The following is a 25,711-nucleotide window of genomic DNA, read 5'->3' as shown; positions in this document are numbered from 1 at the left end:
GGGATTTAGGGACCCTGGACTGAGTTGCCTAGGCAACTCAAGTCGCACTCCGTCCTGATTGGCCCAAGTGGTGAGCCGGCCGGCTCACCACTTAGCATGTTTGAGTGACAGCTAGGCTGAGTGAATGGGGTTTTTCTGCATAAAAGCAGGGCTTTGGGGACTGGAACTTCAGAAGTCGCCACAGGACCTAAGAATCCGATGAGGGAGAAGCTGAGCCGACCTGCCACGACGACACCACCAGTGGAGCCCTGCTGGACCGTCTCACCACTTTTCCCAACGACAGAGGAGATCTCCCGCCGGAGAGTCTTCTTCCTTTGACTGGTGGGGATAACCAGTTTCACTGTCTTTTCGCCTTCCCGACGTATCTCGTGGCCGCCTTGCCTGTGCCAAGCACCCCGGCAAACGGAATACAAAGTTTTAACACGACCGCGAAATAAAGGGTAATACCTTTAACCGGAAAACTCTGCGGCTGGTTTGTTCCCTGGCAGTGCAACGACCTTCATCTTTCCTCCAAGTCGAGATCTTCTCTTCCCCTGGACGACGACGAGACTTGTACCCACTGCCAGGAACAACTGCCACCGCTGGAGGATCCTTCCCACTTAAGGTACCGTGTCCCGCCTGGCTTGCCTTGCCACCGACTGTACGGGGTAGATTTAGCCCCTGGCTTTCGAAACCTAGGTTAGCCTGGGACACCCCTGGCTAAACTTTTCTGAGCCTCTCTAAACTCTTTTCGAACCTTATGCAAGACTTGCTAAGCCTAGTGTAACTATGTGATCCTGGGCGCATTTGTGCTCTGCTCTCTCTAAGAGTGGGCCCAGCCTATGGACTTTGGCTCACAAGTGACCTTTGCTCTTCTGCCTTGCTAATAGTGTTCCTAAATCTTAGAGTGGTGTACCTTTCCATATTCTGTCTTTTTCCCTCCCTTTTTCATAAACTTATTGGAGTGCCATCTATAGTTAAGCGCTCACCTCTGTATGGAAATAAGTGGTGTTAACTAAGACTTATCTGATAAGGAATAAGGGTTGTATATATTATAATAGTAACTGTGTTTAGAGTGTTTTACAATAAGAGTGCTGGAGTGTTTCAAACAGTGTGTTTTTAAATAAATAATTATATACTTTGATACCAAAGCTCTGGTCAGTGTTTGCTTGTATTATTGTGCCTGAGTGCCTATTGTGTATACTTTACATACTGCCTAACTCTTCTTGAGGGAAGTCTGACTGCTCAGCCACAGCTACCAGGTAAATCTGGGTGGTACAGACTGCTACCAAGTGGGTTTACTGCCAACACCTGTAGTCCTAAATCTTTTGCAGTGTTCCCAAAGGGAACTGCACAGGTTTCTGCCTAACAATCATTGAGGTATAAGAAGGTAATTTCAATACTCTTCGCCAAAAGAGACCTTCCAACTTCTGCCAAAACTGTGTTTCAATATTCCATCCAGATTCTGATCCAAATGTATTTGCCGGTATAACTTTTTTGCAATAAAAAGTAATAATCGGTGTTAGGCTAAATTTGCCATGTGATTTATATAATTTGAGACCTTGAATGCTGAATTGAGTCATTTTGTTAATCAAATCCGCCTTCCAGTTTTTTTCATTTATTGAAGTATTGAACATTATGCCCAGATATTTGATGGAATTTGTTGAACTTAATGGTATTCCATTAAAGTACCATTTGTGTGATCTCTGCTTTTTTGAGGTCCCAGCACCAATTGACATAATTTTTGTTTTGTCAGAATTCAAGTCTAGTTTGTTTGTTGTCAAGTACTCTTGTAACTTGTTTAAAAGCCATTGCCGGCCAATCTCTGTTGAGTCTATTAGGACCACATCATCTGCATAAATGATACACTGAATTTCTGTGTTATTTATTTTTGGTGAAAAGCAGCGTACAAGCTCTAGATGCTTAGGCAGGTCGGAAATTGACAATTTAAATAACTCAGCTGCCAATGGGCAACTTTGTTTGACGCCTCTGTTAATAGGTACACTCTTTGATAGCTCGCCCTGATGGTTCAAGCGAATTCGGATCGATGTCTCAGTGTGCAATGCTTTTATTGGAGCAATCAAGTCTGGTGGGCATTTCCATGCAACCATTTTGTTCCATAGTAGTTTGCGATTGACACTATCAAAAGCGCCACGCAAATCAATAAATGCCAGATGTATTTTCTTCTTGGCTTTCAAGGTTTCAAGTTTCAAGACGTTAAGTATCAGTAGATCTGCATCCACTCCGATGCCCTTGGTGAATCCGGTTTGTCGGATGTCGCAGATCTGTTCACTCAATGTCCAAGAGACCAGTCTTCGTCGTAAGAAAGATGCAAAGATTTTGCCAGTAGTGTCTAAAAGGGCAATCGGGCGATAGTTGTTTGGATCAGCCCGATTGCCCTTTTTGTGGATTGGTACAATTATGGCTTCTCGCCAAGAGTCTGGTATTTCCATTTGGACAGATAATCGCCAAAAAAGTGTCTCGATTAGGACAGCCCTTTCGACAGTGTTCTTTTTTAACATTACATTCGAGATCATGTCGGGGCCCGCTGCACGGGAACTTTTTAGATCTCTTATAGCAAGTTCAATGTCAGTCGATGAGATTTGCATGCCCCAAGTTGTCGTGTTAATCTGTCTCTCTTTGATGGACTCCTTCATAGGCTTCAAAAACGTTTTTGCAAAGTGTGCTTCCCACCTTGAAGCGTCGATTTCATGCACTACAGAAGATCGATGTTGCACATCTCCTGAATTTAATATTTTCCAGACTTCATAGGAATTCAATGTAATCAGATGTTTCAAGAAGATTTCGGCTTGGTCCTGCTCGATGATCATTCTTTGCGATCTTAGCCAATTTCTATATTTTGATCTTCGTTCACCAATGGCAGCTTTTATATCATTTGCACTCAATTTCTAGGCTCCTGCTCTTTTTATCAGTCAAATGTCTCTTCGCATCATTCTCTTGGCATTTGTAATTTGCATGGTGTAACAATGTTTGTGTTGAGTTCCGAATGTTGTGTTAGATGATTTCTTACAACTGTAGTTTGAAAGTAACGGCACATAATCAACTGTTGACCCATTAGGCTGATTTAATAGTTGTTGATTCATAAGTCGAATTTGAGGAGCATTTATACGCAGTCGGTTTCCACTTGCATTGACCATCACTGGAACACAATATTTCTTGGTTTTCTCTAGCAATTCAATCGCACAGAAAAATTGTAGCAGCTTGTGATCACTATTCTGCATTTCACAAATTTCGAGAGAAAGATCCTGTTCAAAGAGATTTCGGGAGACCCAGAAATAGTCAATTATAGACTGTGAATTCTTGTTTGACCAGGTTGCCTGTGGAGGTTGGTCACCTTTCACTTGCCCATTTACCATTGAACAGTTACGAATTTTGAGTGCACTTCTCCATATGTGATTTTTTACTGTTTCCTCATCTTTGACTAGTGGTCGAAACGACTGGGTTGATTGGTTTAGCTTAAACCAGGTGCAATTTAGATCCCCACAAAATATGATAGAAAGATTCTTGAATCCAAATGGACAATGGAGATTTTGTGCTGACGTGAGGGAGTTCAATAAACCAGTCCACATGTCAAGGTGGCCTCTTTTTTATTTTGACCATGGACTGGTACTGATCCAAGTTTCAAAGGTGTGCTTAGTCCTTGACTTAGAGCATATCTGTGTAAGCTTGCCTTTACCTCGTGGTGAAAAATCATATCCGTAAGCCCTTAGGGTACATCAGTTCAGGAAATTAGTTCAATATTTTCCTTCACAAGTCCATGCCTGGTTTGAGTAAAAGAGGATCATTAGCCTGTGGGGATGACCTGTTGATCAAATGCTCAACTGCAGAAGAACATCTAGTAGAAATCAGATATGTTCTTACCCAGTTGCAAAAAGCTTGTGTGAAATAATCTTTCCAGAAAGCGTAATGGTGAAAAACTAGTGTGAACTTTCTTGGACGTGAAATAACAGCTGAGGGTCTCAATCTCTAGAAAAAGAAGATTGAGGTCTTGCTAAAATTAAAGAACCCTACAACTCTGTGTGAGTTCCGATGCCACCTTGGACTAACTAATTATAGTTCAAAAATTGGTTGAGGATCATGCAGAGATCACATAACCTTTGGTCCACTTATTAAAGGCTGGATTAAAGTGGCAGGGCGGTGAAGCCCAATCCGAGGCAGTAAAACAACTGCAGAGAAACCTGTCACAAGCTCCATGTTTGGCTTACCCTATCAAGAATACTGAGTTTTTCTTCGAAACTGGTTCCTCACATACCTGCTTGATGGCAAACAGGTGCCAAAAAAACATGACAAATTCAACAAGGTAATCTCCTACGCAAGCAAGACATTATTCGACCTAGAAGTAAAATTCAATGATTGCGTGAAAACATTTCTGGCAACGGTGTGGGCGTTAAAATAATACCGCCCATTTATCCAAGGGGAGCATATCATAGTGGAGACCTGCCACCAACCGTAACAATATTTGAAAAGTGATAGAATAGGCGCTAGGAATGTCTATAATTCAAGAATTGGATTCTGTCAGTACAGCCTTTTCCTGTCAAGGTCTGGTATGGTCAAAATAACAAGAACCTTATAGCTCAGGTATTGGCAGACTTATATAATTGTGCTGAAGAACACTGCCTTGAGGATGAAAATCTAATAACCACTGATAATATGGAGGCATAGCTGGCATCCCCGCACCAGGTATATGTTAAAGCACTGTCCATCCGAAGAACCGGCTCGTTCCTCTGGCAGTGCTGGTGCCTTCCAAGACGCATTGGATAGCAGCGCCACACGCAATCTGCTGTTTTTCCAAGATGGCGCTGCCTTCTGTCTCGCTCTGCCACTGTGGCGCTATAACTCCTCGGAATTCCTGGAATACGCAAGTCGCAACACAGGTAATTCCTGCGGACACTCTTTGTGTACAATTCCATCCCTGTACTAGCTTTCCTGCCAATTTCCTTGTTCCTTCTGTCCTGCTGGTTCCTGCTCCCTATCTTCTAGTAATACCTGGACGCTGTCGACTCTCATTCCTCCAGTTCTTGCTACTCAGCTGGATACCAGATTGCCTGCATATTCACCACTGGTAAATCCTGTTGCTCTGCAACAACATCTTGGACACCTGCCTTTTTCTTCTGGACCTTCGCGGTCACTGCTACCATTGGGCAGGAGGGGGTTGTGCTGAGTCTCCTACAGGACCTAGGTGGTTGTGCCACGATTGTCCCCACTGCAAGATTCATGCCAGATACCCTAGGCGGGAAGTGGAGATTTATTAATATTGGAGCGCTATCAATTGTGACCGTAAATGAAGAAAACACTTGTCAGGTGATACCCACAGTTTATGTGTATAGGCGTTCTTATCATATTACTAAAGACTGAGAGAAAGAATTGGTTGCTGGCATCAGGAACGCGTGGGTGAATGATCTTCCCGAACCCTATGCTGGTTACAAAATAGGTCCCTGAAGTAGTCAGGTGGCAGAGCTAATGGCAATTTTCCAAGCTGCACTACACTACTAACTCACAGAACAGGTTATTATCACTGATTCTGGTTATGTGTGAAATGGGTTTTTGGAACACCTGATTAATTGGAAAAATAGAGGCTTGCTTTCTACATCTAATAAGCTGTTAAAACATTCTATATTTATCCAGACTATTGATGATCTGGTTCGCATTCATTGTCATCTGATGATGTTTTGGATTTTTTATTAAATAATAAAACGATGCAGGTAGAACCATCTCTGATTCCCCTTTCAAAAGCTTCATGCCATAAGCATAGTGTGTATTAGTGCCTTGCTGCGCCAATATCCTGATTCACAGCGCCTAATCTATTGGGGGCACAGAGCAGGTTCAGAGGCCACTGGTGCCCTCTTGACCTCTGCAGTAACACCCAAATCTCTGCAGCACAGGGGCTGCATTTCAGATATTAACCTGTGTTCCAAAACCAACATAACCCTGAAGATGTCGTCCCAGTGGCACATAAAACAGTCAATATAAGCCATTCCCGAGTTAGGAAATGGTGGCCAGCAGCTTTCAGAGTTATTGCGGAGGAAGCATAGCTTAAGGGCCAACGCGTTTGTCTTGGAAGCAAGACAAGGCAGTGCAACACAGGTTTGAATCCCGACCCCGCGTTTAGAAACCACTTGTTTGTATCAAGCGTGTTATAAAAGAACAATTATAATAAATCCCAGACACATTAAATTGATTTTGCACATGTGACAACCCTAGGGCCCATTTCAGCTGTGGGCGGATTATGTGTATTGCTCACAGACAAGGGACACTCCTGTCCACTGACAGGGCTAGCCTTGGAGGATTGCTTCTGTTTGTTCCTTTGTAAAGGGAAGGTTACATCCTTCCCCCAGGACAGACACTCCACAGGACGCTGGCCTGGGATCAGAAACTAAGGGGCACACCCATTCACATAGAGACAGGCTTCACACCAGGGGGCTGCCTTTCTAAAGGCCTTTGATCCTAATGAGAACGAAGGGGGAAGGTGGGCAGGATGAGCCAGAGAGGGATCTGCACAGTTTTTAGAGGGTTCTGACAGTTTATCTCTTTCTTTCCCTCTTTCCTGTCCCTTCAACTTTCTCTGGAGCAAAGTGTGCTCTTGCAGCTTGAAGCATCTCTTGTGCCAGATGGAATTACCAATATAAATCTCCGACTAAATGACTTGACAGACTGATGCTTGCACACTCACACACAAACTTGATTACACAGGGGTGTTTTACCCCAACATGCATCATCTATGACATCATTCTACGTGGCAAACTATAAAACCTATTAGCGGGAGCGATTGGATTAGGGGAACCTTTCTACTTATAGAAAGTATATGGGTTAGTACTTCATTGGCTGTCTCTTATCTGTAAGACAACCCTCAAACTACCACTTAATGCATATAATACTGATTATAGCAAAAAAAATGGCAGCAAATTGGTCTATGCAACATTGTATAGCAGCCCCAGGGACCCACTGATTGGTTGCATTCTCACCCAACCTTGGACTTTCGGCTCGGCTAGCAGTACGTAAGGAAACCGAAACCCAGGTGCTTGGATCACGTCAGATTACTCCCTACTTTCCCTCCCAATTAGTCCATCACCTCTCATCATTCCGGCCATGAGCCAAAGATTCCTGTCTGTAGTTCACCTTGTAGCCTGTTCTCTGTTCTCCGACACTGAAGGGAGTGAAAGCACATCACCATCTTCATTCGAGGCTTAATGAATAGCCCTTGTTTTCGACTTCTGAATTACGTGTGAAGAGACCACAAATGTGTCCATTTCAGCCTCTTATTTACTGCTATTTGATTTAATTATACTGGGTGTCATTGCTTCTCTTAGCCTTGTATAGACATATGCACTTTTAATTGTTCAATACTCTTGTAAATGATTTCTTCTTCATTAATCTTAGAGAAATATGTCTAACGTCCATGACTCATCTGTCTGCCTCCCTTTCTAGTTTATAGCTATTCCTTAAAAGTAGCCTCCTTGATCCCAAGCCAACATCAACTCCTCTTTGTTTTGCACACAAGCTGTTTTTCCAGCGTCTCCTGACTCTTCAACCCTGGTCTGGTTCTGAGGTAGCTGAATCTTTGCATGAGCCAGCGTCCATTTTCCAATAATGGCCATCCTACCCACGTTATATATTACGCTATAGAAAGCTTCTATGTATTTTTTCTACCTTGAGTTACTGCATATTTACACTTATTGGTCAGCAAGTGACTTTATTCTTCTTTTCATGATTACTTTATCGTTTCATACATGTTTCTCTTGTCGCGTCAGTTACATCGTCACTCTTCAGTATTTTTATATCATTTCAGCATTGTCAGAATCCGTCTTGATATGTTGCCCTCGTAGTGTAGGCGACAAATTCTGCCTACCAATATACCCCTCTGTATGGATATAAACCAAATACAAAGGAGTCTATTCTTTGGGAGACCGGATTGGACAGCAGGCAGGATGAAACCGGACCGGAATGCAGGACCAATTGGAACTGGACTGGACGGTGATGTATCTAACCTTACAAGGGAAACCCAAGATTAATGGACAAACAATGGCAAAACTGGAAATCAAACAAGAACACTCCTAGACACTGACCTAAGATCACTTAGGAAAAACACACGGATCATATGAGGTCGAAATAATATGAGCCCTCTTCCAGAAATGGAGAGATGAACCTATAGAGTTATAGAATAAAGTCTGATTAGTCTAGGAAACAGACAAGTATACTGATAAAGGCAGAAAAGGAGAATTTAGAAGACCTTACCATAAATTCAGTTTCAGCACTTCTTAGTACGGAGCAAATTAAATATCCAATCAGCCAAAAGGTATTCAGGGAAAATGTGCTGTTCCTGATGAAACGCGAACGTCTATGGCCAGGAAGTCCCACTATGTCCAACCTGACGGAACGAGGATGCTCCACGCTTCCCAATTGAGTACCAAGGCAGTCTCTAGTCCGTACCGGTAGGGAAGGTAGAGTAAAACCTTAAGGCTGATGGTGATGATCAGCAGTCGAATCCAGATGATAGTTCAGCGTTCCGGAAAATCAGCACGTAACAGTCCGTTGTTAGATTTCCAGGTCTTTTTTCCAATGTGGGCAGTGAAAGCAATCCAGAAGGAGTAGGCAAAAGAGAGAACGTGAGGAAAATCCGAGTCGGCAACGTTTCGGGCAATAAGACAGTCCAAGGAGGAGGCGTAGCAGTTCCATAAGACAATCCAAGGTCAAAAATGGTTCAGGCAGTTCAGCGAGTTGTGGGTAACAAGGCAGACAAGGGCACAAGAATATAGATCAATCCAGGAAACGTAGCAAGAATATTCAGGAAACCAGAAAATCAGGAGAGACGAAGGTAGCATAACTTCACAAAATCAGAAGCACAGAGAATTAACAAAGAGGAACTTAAGAAGACATTCACATGACCGGCAGTACGCGACTTCGTAGCTATGTTAATGGGAGCGTCCTAATCTCCAAGGCAACTGCCATCGTTTCTTAAAGGAGACATAATGTTTACTTGCAGATGCAGTTGGGAATCGTGCAAAGTAAAATGTAAAACGTGATGTAAGGCATCTGCGTTCATTACGCATCAAAAAACATTTTGGCTGAATGCTAATATTACGGGAACGAGGGCCATTATTTCCTGATGTTTGAACAACAGAATCGGAATTCTTCACTGTATTCCTGACAAGCATGGCTTCATATACCTTCATTATGACTTCGCTCTGCCCATGTCATGTTTCACAAAGCACTCTATGATGTCCAATGCTGCGTGCTGACATCCTTCCATGCGGCATCCTTCCACACTTTCAGTGCGAGAGTACATTTGATACAGTTGTCTGAGTGCATATTGTCTCTCATACACTGAATGAGGTATAAGCATAACACATGGAACCTCACACAGGGCCCTTCCCCTGCTATTCCAGTATGACAGCGGTGAGGGGGTGGGAGTTACAGAAAATGCATCCACCTGCTCCTCTACAAAAGCATGTTTGGTGTGACATTGTAAGGGAAATGTCTACTCATTGTAAGAGCAGGGATTGGACCCCTAAAGCAGACTATCTTTAGTCCAATCACCTGGGGAATTTTGCCTATAAAAGAAGGGGTCTCCCACCACTTCTCTGAATAATAATCATCTGGACTCATATTGAACCATCCTGAAGATTTCACTGTACCAGTGAAGGGATGACTAAGATGTGGGAAATATTAAGAGTGTAAAGAAAACTCCACATTGCTTACCGCCTAACATCAAGTGGGTGTGTAGAAATATATAACAAAACAATTGAGAGTATCTTGAAGATTGTGGATGATTCTGTACCAAGTTGGGATCTGTGATTACTGCTTGTCCTGATGGACCCGAGATCTACATCTTCTTCTGCCACCAAGATGTCTCAATTTTAATTACTGACTTGACAAAAATGGTATTACCTCAATACCTGCTTAACCAAACTCAGGTGCAGACGTTGAAAAATTCTTCAACTACTCATGGATACATTGAGAATTTGAGGAAACACCTACAGTATGCCTTTGTATATGCCCAACTCAATCTGGAGAAGTCTGCTGAAGGGATGAGGACATATATGACCTCAAACAATAAAGCGGGAGCACAAGGTAGGTGACAGTGTTTACCTTTATAATATAATTTTCAAAATAACCGGGCCATGGATTCAAAGTTTTTACCTTCTTGTCACTGGGAATTTGAGATCATAAATAAGATCTTCCCTGTCACCTATAAGATCCAAATCCGAGCAAAAATTGGCCCATATCAATGAACTGAAAAGCTGTCATCCTCCACCAGCCTTAAGAATGATTGAGGTGTCATCTGAAGTTAGAGCTGAGAAAAGTCCTGAAAAATAAAACCTGGAGAACATGAAAAGGAATAACAAGAAAAATGAACATGCAAGTAACACAATTAGAGTGCAAGAGAATGACTGGATGAAAAAAAGGATGGAATGTACTTGTTTTTTTGTAAAATAAATTGTCTATGTGTTACTAAACCAACCTTTGTACCCCTCTTTGTAGTTCACTAATTGAGAATTGTTTACAGGGCCTGTGGGATGGGGAACGATACTTCCAACAAAAATTGGAGAGTGGAGAAGATCCAGAGAAGATAACCCTCTTTTAATCCCCCAAAAATATTAAAAGACTATTTCAAAAGACTCATCCAACGTCGACCAGAAAGAATCCCGAAAAAGAGAGACATTACCTTGTCCTCCCCTTTTGCTGCTGCAATGAGTAAGAGAAAGGGCGATGGCTCTGTAGAGAAATGTATACTGATGAAAAGTATGCAGAGAAATAAAAGCGCCAGTTTAAAAACAAACATGTTAGCTGCAGTCTGGTCACAGCACCTGAACAATTACGTGTGCAAGGAAATGTGCAATGGTTTCAGCCCATCTACATTATTTCACAAAGCACAGAAAGAAATTGTTGCGTAAAAGAAAGAATCTGGCAAGTTCTTATTACAATAGAGAACTGTCCAATCTGAAATTAAAAGCTCAGCATGCCACAGGAAAGGCAAAAAATAAATGTGGGCCTTGCATTGTGTCTGTTTCACTTTACAGGCCTGAAAATCAGCTTTGAATAAAGAAACACACATAGACAGTGAAGATATGTCTTTGTGAAACAACTTTGATGACTAAGAAAAAGTTATAATGTTGTTCAGCTTTAGGTGACAATTACAACCTGGAAAAAAGTGGACTTTTAAAATGTTACATGTTGTGAATCAAGCAACAGCTTTGGGCTTATGAATCATATGGTATTTAAATCCACAACCCTGAGCAACACACCAACATGACTGAGGGGGTGACTTACTTCCAGAGAAGGAAATAACACTCAGGCCCTGGGGCTGGACTGCTACAAAGCTTGGACACTTGCTTTTGTTTTGGGTACCGGTTTTGCCTGCAATGAAAACAAATGCCACCCGTTTACAACTCCCATCTGTTTCTGAGCTTAGGCTAAACTCTTTAAGTATAGTCTGAAAGGGGGTCTATAGTGGGCCCTCCACCACGTAATCAGATTCTATCATCAGCCCCGCTGCTTCCAGGAGGAAATACATAACACATGTCAAGACTGAAATTCTGCCTTAAGTAATAGGGAGTGGCTGTAATCACTGCAGGGGGGACTGTGTCGCAAAGAGCCCTGACAGATTTGCACATAAAAGTAAATACCAAAACCTGTTACTGCAGTCATAAATGGCCCAGCTCCCTGGTTTTCACAAGGAACTGGTATAATTTGGCTGTCTTAGGCCAGGAACTGGGGATATATGTAATACTGTGTAAATAAGAAAAAAATTTGCCATTTTAATTGCATTGGAAATCACATTGTAAATTCTGACCAAAGGTCCTAGTAATTTAATTTAAAACATGTTCAGCTTGAAAAGCCCTATTAGCTGAATACAAAACTATTATTTGTATATTATGGTAATTATTAAAATTCGGCAAATGTGTATAGTTTCACGGAGAAATGGCGCACACCAGTGATTTATATATCCTAGCATCTGTGCTGGAGAGCCCGTTATTCTGATCTGGAAATGGAATTTGTGGGTAAAAGTATCACAGCAAAAAAGAAATAAATGTGTGGCTTGCACATCGAATGTCGTGCCAACATCATCCTAGCATCATTTATTTCTACTGAGTGAGTGCAATCGGATAAACCAGTTAGCAACATGATCACATGTGTGGAATATGGTGTTGTAGAAAGTTACAATTGTTAAATGGCAAAATCTTTAAAATGACATCACATCAAATGGGAGTGAAACTGGGTTTGTAAGTTACTCCCATCAGTCTGTCTTCCTCATTAATGTGACCAATGAATATGGAGGGGTTGGTTTAATGTGATCTCATTTTTGGAACACTGTCCATTCACATACATTGATCAATTAGGTTAGTGAAATGATACACACCTGTGATTTCTGCTCTATAAACCTTCAAACCCATAGATTCTGGCAACAGATGCTCGCTCACTCCCTCACTGATGATTGGAAGAAGGAGAGAAAGAAGAATTGATAACAACAGAAAGGATAATGGAATAGATTGCTTTCCTTAGGGCCTATTTTGGATTACAAGCAGAGCACTGTAAGTGAGGCCTACCTGGAGTTGATGTCCTAGGCTTTCTTCAGTGGAAGAGTGGAAGAGACAGCGGACAGGCTGTGGAGGGAAGCTGGCCCCATCTTGCTGGCTGTGAGACAGCCAAAAGAAATTCATATGTAGGTAAAAGATAAAGGGAAATAATCCTCAGGGGATCAATACAATAAATCGAAATAGATTAAACCTGGCCCCCGTCATTTGCAAATGCTGAGGATTGGATTATATAAATTGATTGTGCATCCTGAGAAATTGGGGAAAGTGTATGGGCTTCTGAAATTATATATTTGATAGAATAGTTGATTTAGTGTGTATACCAGGAGATCCTCACTCCTTCTCTGTGTGAAGAAATCTGGCACAGAATAAGTATTTTGGGAGTCAAAAGGACATCTCACTGGGTGCATACCTACAGAAATTAAGTAATCAAAGTCATTCCATGGGGCACCACCAAGCAGAATCCTGTTATTGGTTCTGAATTGCTCAAGACAAAAGGTAAAGGGCAATTATTCGCTAGCCGTTTCCAGCCTTTCAGTTGTCCATTATAAATGAGAAATGTACATCTTTCACATTAATGAAATAGAAACACCACTGTAGGAAATTTAGCAAACGTACACGTTGAACATACATTTTCCTTTTTACAAGCGATTTACATGCAAGAGGGTCAAGTAGCCTATTTTTTAAATTGAGTAAGCTAGAAGGCTTGAATGTGACATATCTATGGAGTAAGGGAAGGTATCTATTTTCAATGAAGCGCAGGTAGAGAGATGTAGACAGGCAGGGATGTTGTGATTTAATTTGGTTTTTAGCAAATGAAAGCGTTATGCTGGACTATCAGGCGTTTTCAATCCAATCCATGGTGCAAGTAAACATGGATTATGCCGATGGGTATGTGTGTTGTAAAAGTCCACATTCATGTAAATGTAGTATAGAAATCTGAGGAAACTAATTATTTATATTCTATTAGTTAATAGGCCTTCTGTACAATCCTGTGAGTTTTTTTGTCCCAAAACGGGAGGGATTCTTTAGGGAATCAATATTGTTAAATTGGGGGTCCCTGCATTACCCCTTTAAGACTGGGTGATTTGGTTTCTTACCCATTTGGCTTGCAAGGTAAATACAAGGAAGCATGGACTGCAATAAAGGGTGACAGCAGGAGTGCAAGAAAGGTTGTCTTATGCTACTGTGTAGCAAAGGGAGTCCCTCCCTCACAGGAAAAGGAACAGCACCAACAGCATGGTGGGCATGCGCCGGGGAAACCCGCAGGATGCTACTTCTAGCTGCAAGGCGAGGAACCTGGGAACGCCAGTCCTGCCGAAGTAAAGCAGAGAAGAACCCAGCAACAAGCAGTGGGTTAGCGGTCCACCGAAGCGACTACCAGACGTGGTGCCTCCAGATTGGGAAGAAGCGCTGATAAGAGTACAACCGCGTACATCGACACCAGGTTCGCATCACAGAACCCCATCAGACCAAGACACAGAAGCCCCAGAGGAGCGTCGGTGCTGGAGGAAATGTATGCAAATGCAACCCTCACATGGGTGGGGGGTGGTGAGGCCACAATAGAGCCCCGGTCGGACTAACGTGTCCAATGCTCCATGATGTGGTAAAGCAATTGGCATAATAGGGGCTGTGAGAGCCATAAGCCCACAAGTTGCTGAAAATCCAAATATCTCACCCGGGGCTCCTAAGCACTTGCTATCCAAGGAGATGTGAGAGCCATAAGCCTATTAAGGGCTGACAATACAAATAGCCCATCCAGGGTGGAAACACTTGACACAAAAAGTACTGGGAGAGCCATAAATCTGTTAGGGGCTGAGAAGACAAACACCCCACCTGGGAGTGATGCAATTGACACATGAAGTGCTGTGTGAGCCACAAACCCATGAGGGTCTGAGAATCCCAATACCCCAGGAAAGAGTGTAAAACAGACACATGAATGTTTGCGAGAGACTGAACCCACAAAGAACTGAGACACCATATATCCCACATGGGGGTGCAGATAGGGATATCCGTAAGGCGGGGAAAGCCCCAGGCCAGGCGGGGATTCCGAACATCCTAACAAGGTTTCCAGCACTGTTAGACAGAACTTTATTCTCTCTTGTTTTGAACTTTAAAGACTGGTATCGAGTCTGAAGAGACAGTGTGGAACTCATGATTAGAGGTAGGAAAACCAGCCACCTCTATTACATTTCAAGGGGGAAACCGCACCTGTTGTCCTTCAAATTCATGTTGTTTCTTTGTATAGTGGTAGGATAGCTCCTAGGCTAGTTAGGTTTGGCCCAAGGACAGTTTTCATTGTATGGCATTCTGACAATTTCCCACTTGTTGGATTTTTAGAACAGGGACACCCCTTAGAGATAGAGTTTAGAGGAGGCATTATTTGATTTTGAGTAAAGAAGCAGTCTATCAATATGTCACTTGGTCTGTCTCCTGTCTCCTATCTGTGACCTACCACAATGGCTTGATCCTTTTCTGTATATATGACTAGTAGCTTCAACATGCTTATCGCAGTAATGCATCCCATGCCGTGAACAGCCATGAGCATAATGTGTTCCCACCACTTCTCAAGCTCTCTCCTACTTGCCCTTTTGAAGTTCTTTCATTGCCTAGTGGTGTGTAGAAGTGGTGTGTAAAGGGACAGTCCCGCACGCCCCTCATGCTGAGCCTGAATTCTCTTCCATTTGAACATGAATGTTGAGGCATCTGCTTGGCGAGTGTTTAATTAACTTGAGTATCCCACAATGGAGACCCTATTACTGACTTGTAGCATTGGTTTTATGGTGTAATAATCATAAAAGGTTATATCCAGCTCTCCCATCATGCTTTGCAAGACGTGGTTTCCCTTTTCAAAAGTGAAAATGACTACCATAGGCTGTTCTTTTTTTTAGCCATGATAGCAAATATGGGGTCTTACGTGGCAGCGGATTTAAACTAAAGTAAAAAAAATTCTAGGATCCTCCATGGATTACTAGAGATGATACACATAGGCACAGTTATAAATACAGGTATACCATTGTTATTGATAATTAACTTGTTATAAACCTTATTTTACAAGCTATTGTACGTCTGCCCATTGCATTATTGACTTTTACATTTTTTTGATGTTTCAGCCTCAGAAAAATATTATGAGCCAGCCTTTAGCAGTTTCGTTATTGCAAACACAGGATGGGTTAAGACAACCACAGTTGGCAAGTCATCTCTGCAGTCCATCATGTTCAGGTCAGGACAATGTTAGGTTTATCTCTGCTTTTGTTAAATGCAACACAAATGTATGTTATTTGCACATTCCTCAATTCAAAGAAACATGTTTGATATTACCATAAACCTCCTAACATGACTCAAAGTCCAGGTAGCATTGTCCAGGGGATCCTTCTCCTCAAGAAGCCACTGGTCCAATTAAATACAACTCTTGTTTGAGAGTGTCCATAGTTCTACTTTTGTTCCTGACTATAGAACCTAGATATAGTGACTGAGTAGAACAGGGTTTACTTTAATCTCGCCTGGGTATTGGCAGACACATGCACAGCCCATTTACTCTCTGCTGAGCAGGTGTAATTCTCATGGCAATATTGTCAGGTTAGGAGATCTCTGGCATTGGCACTTACTGCTTGTGCTATGTGTGTTCCCCGTTGTTCTCAGGCATGGGAAATAAATCATTGCTTTGTCACTTTAGGAACTCCTAGAACCTATAACATGACAGACTGTGGGGCCACCCTACCTCTTTGCCATGGGACCCCCACTGATCACTCCTCTGATTGCTCTCCTTCAAACTCTATAAGACATTACTCATCAGTTGATAAGACAAACAAAGCAGCCAATTGACAGGAGGCCAGACAGTGTGAATTGATGGAAAGGTGACATGTAGCGCTACAGAAAACACCTAACAATTGAAATACATAAATATGCATATTTCTGTTACAGATTTGCACAATTGGGCCACATAGCTTCTTCAGATATTGTGAAATTGTACCCAAAATTTAATTATTTTAATTATCTTGGTCAAAGGTGTCATTTTTGTATTGTGAAATTTGTAGAAACACATCCACAAATAATTGTTTTTTCAAGATTACAAATTGCAGCATTTGCTGGAAAAATATTGTGTGACATGGGGCCTCATTACGAGGCTTGTGCTCCGTAATGAAGGGTGCCGGTACGGGACCCGCACCGTTCATTACGGGATGCCTGATTACGAGGTCCCCTAGCGTGACCCGGAACAGAAGTCTGGTAAAACCAGACGTCCTTTCCAGGTCCTGTGAGGGGACCAAGGAGCTAATAACGGGCCCGTTATTAATGGGCCCGTTATTAGCTCCATCCCCATTCCCATTGAGCCCTATGGGGGCTCAAATGGGGATGGGTTTATCCAATGAGGACTTACCGGGTCCTCGAAGGTTGGAATAGCCCGGTAAGTCCTCATTGGAGGAACCCGGTACTGGAGCCCGGTATGGAGGCAGCCTTGCCCTTATTAAGGGCATGGCTGCCTCCATACTCGTAATGAGGCCCATGGGCTTTTTTGGGCTAATAGTCCACAAACCAATAATGCCACCTTCATATGGAATTTGTTGGAAAATACACTCCAAAAGGTTCTTCTCTATATAGATGGCCAAAATAAAACAATGAGCCAAGGTTTTCGTAGTTGATCGTTTTTGTCATACAAATCTTATAGAATTTTTAAATTAAGACTTCCATTTCATAGTTTTAAGCTATTAATCAAAACATTTTTTACATATCTGCTAACTTGTATAACTTTAGTAAAAGTGGGGATTACTTAGAAAACCACTTTAAAATAATTGCAAACTCTTATTTACCCACTGTGTCCAACTTATCCTCATACACTAATTACTAAGTATTTTCATTTTTATTAATATTTTCATTTTTATTAACATTTTGTATGTACATGAAGTACCCGGCCTATTATATGCCGATCTAGCCCACTCTCTACACCCCTCTCTCGCTCTCTCTCTGCATTCTCCTCTCCGTGTGTCCCTCTGTCTCCCTGTATGTGTCTGTCTCCTTCTTTGTAGGTGAGAGTCACATAGTCAGGTGGCATTTGCTAGCACCACTTCAGCCGTTGCTGACATCAACCAGAGGAAACAGACAGCTATATTGAGGGGTTTGGGGCTGTGTTTTCTTGCAGTAGCTGATATTGAAATAGTAGATATTTCATTGCGCTAACATTGTAAACTGTCTCCTTAAAATGTTGGTGTTTTTTTTTCCTAATGATCATTGAGTGTATACACTATAGGCATATTAAGAATATTACACGTGTTTATTGAGCAAAGCACATCATCAAAACCTAGAATATCCATACTATTTTCTGATAGAAGGTTATCATTCCTCGATTACAGTTTGAAGTGATCCTGTTATACTCTTTCGAAATATCACTGTGTGAACGGAGAAGGTGACAAACAACACCAGTGAATGTGCATTTTGGGAACATAATAATGACCACAGAACATTATATTTGACACACATATCGGTGATAAAAGTTTTGTATGTTTGAACACTGGACATGCCATTTCATTTTTCACAACGATGGCCTAACATTAAAATGCTCATCACATTGAAGCCAATACACTGATTCGGACAGCTTCACGCTTTCAATGTCAAGATGAAATGGCTGACATCAGGCACTTAATTTGGGGTTCAACAGCAGTCTAGTTCCTGAGCAGAATGTTAGCATTTGCCCAGGATAAGGATGACCCTGCACATGCTCCGGTCTAAATGCACAGACAGTCTAAGAAACTTATATAAATGTAGCGTAAACTGGTCATTTTAAACTTATGCCATTATTTGTACATGTGTTTGCAATTATGAAGTAATACTTTATTAAATGAATACACTTTTATTTTGTAATGATGTATTTGTACTCATACATATGCATTGCTTTATGTATTTATATTATATGTTTTGGGCACTCTATGAATACTATATTAATCAATTATTTTACATATTGTAGACTACAGGCATAACATACTTGTATTACTCGGGTAGTGATTGATGTATGTAGTGTTCTATTTTATATTTAATATTAAATGATTCTATACTGAAGAAGGTTTGCAAATGTAATACATTTCAGCCACATGGCCACGCTTCCCAATGTTCTCCAGCATGGGGTCTTGCATGGATTCACAAGCTCTGAATATTCCTGTCGTAAGGCTGGGCATCCTTGGTAATATATAAAAAAGTCTAGCTTTAAGTTAAAAACTGCCTCTTGCTTGCATAGCCTCTTACTGTTATTTGGGGTCATACTGCCCCAGCCAATGACATTGGTCCTCCTTAACTCCACCCCTGGTGACCATCTTCAGCTTTTCACTGCATGTTTTCATGTAGGGAGTCCTTGAGTATGGTTCCTCGAATGGCTCGAGATATTTTGTCTATTTTGAGATAAATCGTCTTTTTTTTCTTCATCCGCCACCGTAGTGTCGTGCCGGTAACAGGGATCCATTGTCGGTAGAGATCCCGCTTTCCATCGGATCATCGGGTTGTGTGAGGCCGCAAGCTGGGTTTTGGGCCTACTGCACGTGCCATGTCGAGGCATTTTCAAAATGGGGCCAGAAGAACGTCTGTGTGGAGGACCATCATCAGAAGTGCATCTACTGTCTGCACCTGGACCATGACATGTAAAGATATCCCATTTGCCAGTCTTTATCCGCGTAGATGAGGAAGGATCGCCATTGGCGGTTGGTGGCGTGACTTCAGGAAGGTAAGGCCTCTGAAACGGCATTGGTGCACAGTCATGCCTCTCCCAGGGCTAGCAGGCCCAGAGAGCATACTCCCCTCGCTGTTAAACGGGAAATCATATTGCGCCTCCTTTCTCATATATATTGGCCTAAACCCATTCGCTCTGCGAAGAAAACCACGTTTCAAAAGTTCCAATTTTGGATCGACTTTGCCGCCATTTTAGGATCATCTGCCATTTTGATTTCTGTTCAAATGTAACTCTGTGATCTAAAATGGTGGACTGTGTTTCTAACTTGTAACCGAGCCTTCCCGACCCTTGAACCTAGTTCATGTTTAGACTATCTGCAGGCCGAATATTTAGACTGGGTAAGAGACCTTGTCCCATGCCTGACTTGTGGTGGTTTTAGGATTATCTGTACCAATAAGCCTCATCCACGTACATACATCGAAGACAATGCAAAGCAAATGTCGAACGTGGACACTGGCTGAACTGCATTGTGAAGGGATATGTGCCACGGCTTTCTGTCAAATCCTGGAATACACTGTTGCCATTGTAACTTGTTTGAATGTAAACCAAAGATAATCTGTGTGCATATTATTGTATAAGCCATAAGTGAACTCGGCACAAACTCTAGGACACTGATTATTAACTTGCAGACGGGCTGGACATCATTACTGAAATTGTATAAATGCACGAATGTCCAGATGTCCAGTACCTCTCACTTATCAGACTGAAGGGCTGGTATTCGCTGTGATGTACTGAGGGCCAGATAGCTATCTGAATTTGTTCTTTGTAAACTGTGCAGTATTAAAGATCTGTGAAACTTTATAAGCCTGTGTTTGGTGTATTTCCTTTTGTGGTACTCAGCCTCGATATTTCCTCTTGCTTTTACATGGCAAGAGGTTCAGTTCCTTCGAGGACGCTTCCAATGACAAGGCACCAAAGAAGAAGAAGTCGTTGCATGCTCCGCCTCCATCGTCAAAGAGTACCGTGGTTGCGGTGTCTCTGTCAGCTGAATTGGCAAGGGGCACAAAGGGGACCCTGTCTACAGAAGGGTTCCATGTAATAATGTCGCCATAAAAATATCGCCATGCAAAAATATCGCCGAAAAATGGTCGTTTTTTATGGCGACATTATTGCATGGAACATGCGGGGGACACCCCTGCAACCCCATTTTTTAATTTTTTTAAATTTTTTTTTTTTTGCCCCTGTCGCCATATATATGGTCACCCAAATAATATCGCCACAACATTTTCCCGGCGATATTATTTACGGCGACCATATATGTGGCGATATTAATACCTGATACCCTTCAGAAGGCAGGAGGTCCACACTCCTTCACCATCGTTGCAGGTCCAGTCGACGAAGCTTTCATCGTTCTTGTCGATGACCCCAAGGCTGTCGTCAGACAAGACATCATTGTCAGCGAAGACTCTGTAGACGACATCTTCGATAGGAACACCGTCAACATCTTCGACAGGAACACCGTCGACATCGTCCGCCAGGCAGGCATAACCAGCATCCGTCCCATATACGGCCTTGTCCACGACTACATTTATTGTGTCTACCATTACTATGGGTGCGTCCAGGGGGGAATTGTCTCCAAGGTCTCTGTCAGCCCAGAGTGGGTCAGCGGGTAGGGTTCTAACTGCTACGGGTGCGCCTGTGATAGCCACTCTCCCTAGAGGCACCAGCCTGGATAAGGAGTTGCTGGCGGCACTCCCCTTTCTACCAAAGCCCACCAGGGTTCCTCTGCTGAAGACCACATCCCCTGTGGGACTTCCCAGGGAAGCCTCCTCTGTTCTGGGATTCATCTCTCCACCCTCTCTGAAGAGGAAAAGGAGTAGGAGAAATCTTCGGAAGACGTCTGCCCAAACACTGATGAGGGGCTTGGTGATCACGTCTCGCCGCCAGCTCTGGAATCTGCACAACCAGTTCAACCAGCTCGCCCTGTGAGTCCCTGGCCTCAAGCTCTGATTCAGATACCTTCATTTCCAACGGATGTCTCCTTGGACATTTTAACAACTCTCCACACTCTGGTATCGGAGATTCAGCAACTCCTACTGCCAATGGCCCTTGGGGTCCCGGTCATCCGAAGCCCAGGCCCTATGCTGAGTCCATCAAGACCTGCTCTGCAGGTGCTACAAGTCCCGCAACTGGCACCTATTGCACGGCCCTCTGTCATTGGGGGCAGGACCGAACTTGGTCTGAAACAAACACTGATAACGATGGTACTCAGGGAACGGAAGAGTACCAGGACTACGTCCCAGCAGATGGTTAGCCACCTGATGTAAATCTGCCATCTAGTGACTCACCTCCACATGAGGTTGGTTCTTTTCAGGCGATGGTGTCCCAGGCTGCTAAGTTCTTCAACCGGGTCCCAGAAGAGAAGGAGGGATTCTTGTTTCAATGTCGCAAATCCTCCAGGGAGACCATAGTCTCAGTCCTGCTGCTGGACGACATAGGGAATGACGGTTGGGTAGTTGGGTAGCGATGGGAAGTCCTTCTTTTGCTCCTGCTAAGAAGGAAAGGCTGGAAAAGAAGTACAGGGTCCTAGACATGGCCCCAAAATACCTGAGAGCTCACCCCATGCCTGACTCATTGGTGTTACCCTCTGCTAGAAAGAGGTCTTTGAACCCAGCATCCTCTTGCTCAGTCCCACCTGACCAGGTGGGAGAGAACCTGGATGCAGCAGGCAAGAGCATCACTAGTACTGCAGCGTCTACAATTAAGGCCGCCAACACCCTGGACATCCTCGCCCGTTATGACAGTGAACTCTGGAACAAAATGAGCCTGATTCTCGATTTTCTGCCGAACGGCATGAAAGCAGAGGCCATGGCCATTTCTCAAGAGGGCAAGGTAGCATCAGACCATGCAATGACTGTCGCCCTGGACATCACTGACTTTGGTTACAGAGAGATGGGAAATGCCATCGCCCTGCACCATCAAGGTTGGCTCAAGGCGACCAACTTCAGGCAGGATGTGCTTGGCCAAAGTTGCTGACATGCCTTTCGACAGGGAGAACCTATTCGGCAAGGCAGTTGACGAATCCCTCCTAGCCATCAAAACTGACACAGAGACAGCTCGCTGTATGGCCTTGATTCAACAGTGTAGGCAGAAATCCCGGTCCTCAAGAGGGACGGTCACTTGAACTTTAAAGGTTCTTAGCCCGTCCTAACGCCAGCCATCACACTCCAGCACACAGGACGCCCATCAAGGGCATTCCTAGGCCTGCAGGGGATGCACCCAGCATCAATGTCCCCAAGCTGCGATAATGAAGCCTGACCAGGATCGGGTCCCGAGCCCCCATTTCAGCACCCCAGTGGGAGGCCGGCTTTCACAATTTGTCCACAAGTGGCGCAACATCTCCAGGGACAAATGGGGTTTAGGACTGATTTTCTATACTTTGGCCTGGGAGACAGATGTATAGAAGGCCAACCTATATTGTGACAGGGACAACTCTGGGGAGCTGTAGCCAAGCCATTTCAAGGTAGCACTGACGATAGGTCTAGGCTAAGTCTCAAGAGGTGAGGGTCCACAATGAGTACACACAATGGGAATCACAAGTCACAATCCACAAAACCAGGGTATAATCCGTCTTCCATCTATCAATAAGTCAACAGTTACAAGGTTCACACTAATGTTTGCATGAGGTTTTACCCTTCTTGGCCTCGCATGTATGGCATTCACCACACAAGTCTCGTTCTTCCTCGCTGATACCAGCATGCTGCCAGTAGCTTGCACTGTCCTGTACTGCCGTGATGCTCCCTGGCTTATTCCAATGCCTGCAACAGCGAGCGACGTGGCCCTTTCTGCCACATTCCCTGCACACTATGTGTTGGGCAAAACACTGCTTGTTGCTTGCTATATGGTCTGCCGCCTCACAGTACTGTTAAGTACGCCTTGCGTCCCGCGAGCGCAGTGGCATAAGGCACGGATAAATAAAGGGCCCGCTTCCCACGAGCGAGGCAGTTCCGGGCACAACCATTACTACGCGTGTTTGTGTGTGTCATTGCTCTCCCCAGCCCGGCCTTCCACGCGGGGCCTTGTGCATTCTCTCTTCCGCCGGCACACCGGCAAGAGAGAATCTAACAAGTACCTTCTGTCAGCTGTGACTGCGCTTGTCCGTCAATCCATTCCAGGGCCACCACTCGTTTTCCCAGCTGCTCCGCTGCACCCAGCGGGATGCCGGGGGCCTCTGTGCTCGTGGTCGGCCCCCGCTACACCTCACCTGAAGCCCTGCTGTCTTTAGCAACTCTTGTGCTCCTGCGGTTGGGCCTCCGCTACACCTCGCCTGGAGCCCCACTGGTTTCAGCAACTGGTTTGCGCTAATGCTTTCTGCTCTTCCTGTAAAAGGGCTCACTGCTGCTCGTCACAGATCGTCACCAGTATTAAATGGAGGACGCGTGAGCCTGCAGGTACTTGGAAAAGCATTTATTTATATTCATTTTCAATCAAGTTTCAAAGCTAAAGCAGACCCAACCTGCTGCTACTTAATAAACAGTTTCTTTTTTATATCTAAACCTTCTAAACCAATCTTGGTTCTAGAATGGAATGGAGTGTGCTGTCCAATCCATATCCATTCTCACAACAGTATAGTATTAAACATGAACATTAACTTTATCCCTAGTGTTATGTATCTAAAACATTCCATCTTTGAAAGTTGTATTTCGCAAGTACTGTTTTTTTACAAGAATCCCTCTGGTAGAATGTTATCGGCTAAAAATGACCTCTATGGTTTTATATGGGGTAGAGTTGATGGCGTTTGTCAACCGTAAATGGTTTGACAAATTGTAAGGGAAAATTTGGAGGGCAGTATTGAACATTCCATTGACGGTTTCCATCAGTGTGATTAGACTAGAATTAGGCATATATTCATAGTGGTCCATTTATAAAGAGAGAAATGTGGGCTTATGCATACAATTGATACAAGGGACAAGTTCCAGTCTTTGTTCCCAGTTGGGTAGGTCTATGAGTGCTAAGTGGTAATAATTCCATGCATAAGTTTAGCAAAAGATGCGCAGTGTTTATGTCTGAGTTGGAAATTTTGCTTCATCGTTAATTAAAAAACGGCTGCAATTTCAAGACATGGTGGAGGACGGAAACAAATTACTTAGTTTGAAATTATATAAAGATAATTCACATTGGTACACAGTGAAAAAGGGTATGCAAATGTATTTAAGGAAATGCCCTTCGTATAAACTTGGATTGTGGAACATGACATTTCGAATGAATTGTCTACCTGCATTAGAGGTAATTGGACCCCGTCTGAAGCTTACAAAGGATGTCCGAGCATGTAGATTATGTGAGACTAAGTGCCTTGAAACTATATATCATGTTGTTATGGAATGTCGTACCATGGCGACAAAGAGAGTGAATTACCTTGGGGAAATGTGTTCACTCCGTGTCATCAGTGATTAATACAGGTGTATGGGTCAGGTTGATGAATGGCTCTCAGATATCTGTAATTATTGCTCTTGTAGCATTTCTGCAATTTAAAATATATAGATATTGGGATAAACTACACATTGATTAATTCTCATCTCTCCTGACATGATTCCCCTTGTTTGAATATGATTTTTATGGTAAATTTGTAGCCCTTTCTTTGAATTTTAAAACATTATAATGACTCAAACTGGGTCTGTTATGTTCCATATGGCATGATTCCCAATTTTAAGTAAAGTGTAATGGTATAATGTATTGGAAATGTAGCTCATTTTGTTTAAATAATGGTATAATGGTATCTATGAAATTGCATTTTGTAATGAATTTATATTAATATTATAGGCTTTGTATATGTTTTTATTGGAAGGACTGATGAAGTGTTTTACTTTGGTGTTTATGTAATCTCATTCAATAATTATGTAGGGTTGATTTTTTTTATACATTTTTACTGTATTTGTCTAGGGTAAGCTATAATTCATACTATATATGCAATAAATATATTTTTTTAAATGTAAAACCTGGGTCAAGCTTCCACTATTGAAGCATATACGAACGTCCATCGTCTTAATAAAGCACCTCTGCTGACAACTGAAAAGCTACCGCTTGGCAACAGATATTCTACGTCAGATGCCAGGACTGCCCACTACAGTGGTTTTTAGTAAAGCATGCACAACTGCAGCAAGCAGTCCTTATCGAAACACTCCAGTCACATGCTGGTAGATTAATAGATTATAGAGGATAGAGTTTAAGCAGTGGAAAATAGAGGGGATGGTGTCAAACAATTATGGGGGTAATTCATAGATTTCAGCGCAGAGGCAGCACACGTGAGAAGCGCAGAGAGGGATCGTGCGCCAGCGTGCGCCAGCCGTGTGCGCTAAACAGCATTCTGGCGCACCGCGTATTCATGGAATTCCCAAGGCAAAAAGAGCCCTGGCGCAGAGAACATCCCGCAGCGCCAGTTACGCCCCCAAGAATACCCCTCGCGCAAGAAAAAGCCATCAAACTCCCCAATCCAGCGCAAAGGGCTGCGCTGACCCTGGACCAGCTT

General features: G+C 43.1%; 1 protein-coding gene across 8 annotated transcripts in view; it reads left to right on the top strand.

Moving 5' to 3' along the window:
• The window catches only part of BICRAL (BICRA like chromatin remodeling complex associated protein), a 2,181,199-nt gene that overhangs the window by 1,027,707 nt on the left and 1,127,781 nt on the right, over positions 1-25,711 (top strand). For all 8 annotated transcript variants that reach the window (XM_069608491.1, XM_069608492.1, XM_069608494.1 and 5 more), the window contains one exon: positions 15,647-15,755. In XM_069608491.1, the coding sequence (XP_069464592.1) occupies positions 15,647-15,755 (109 nt within the window). The remainder of the gene's footprint in view (positions 1-15,646; positions 15,756-25,711) is intronic.

This window comes from Ambystoma mexicanum, chromosome 4q (genome assembly GCF_040938575.1).
Source record: "Ambystoma mexicanum isolate Mex_15411 chromosome 4q, UKY_AmexF1_1, whole genome shotgun sequence".
NCBI classification, from domain to species: domain Eukaryota; kingdom Metazoa; phylum Chordata; class Amphibia; order Caudata; family Ambystomatidae; genus Ambystoma; species Ambystoma mexicanum.
This window is presented reverse-complemented; position numbering and strand designations above follow the sequence as displayed.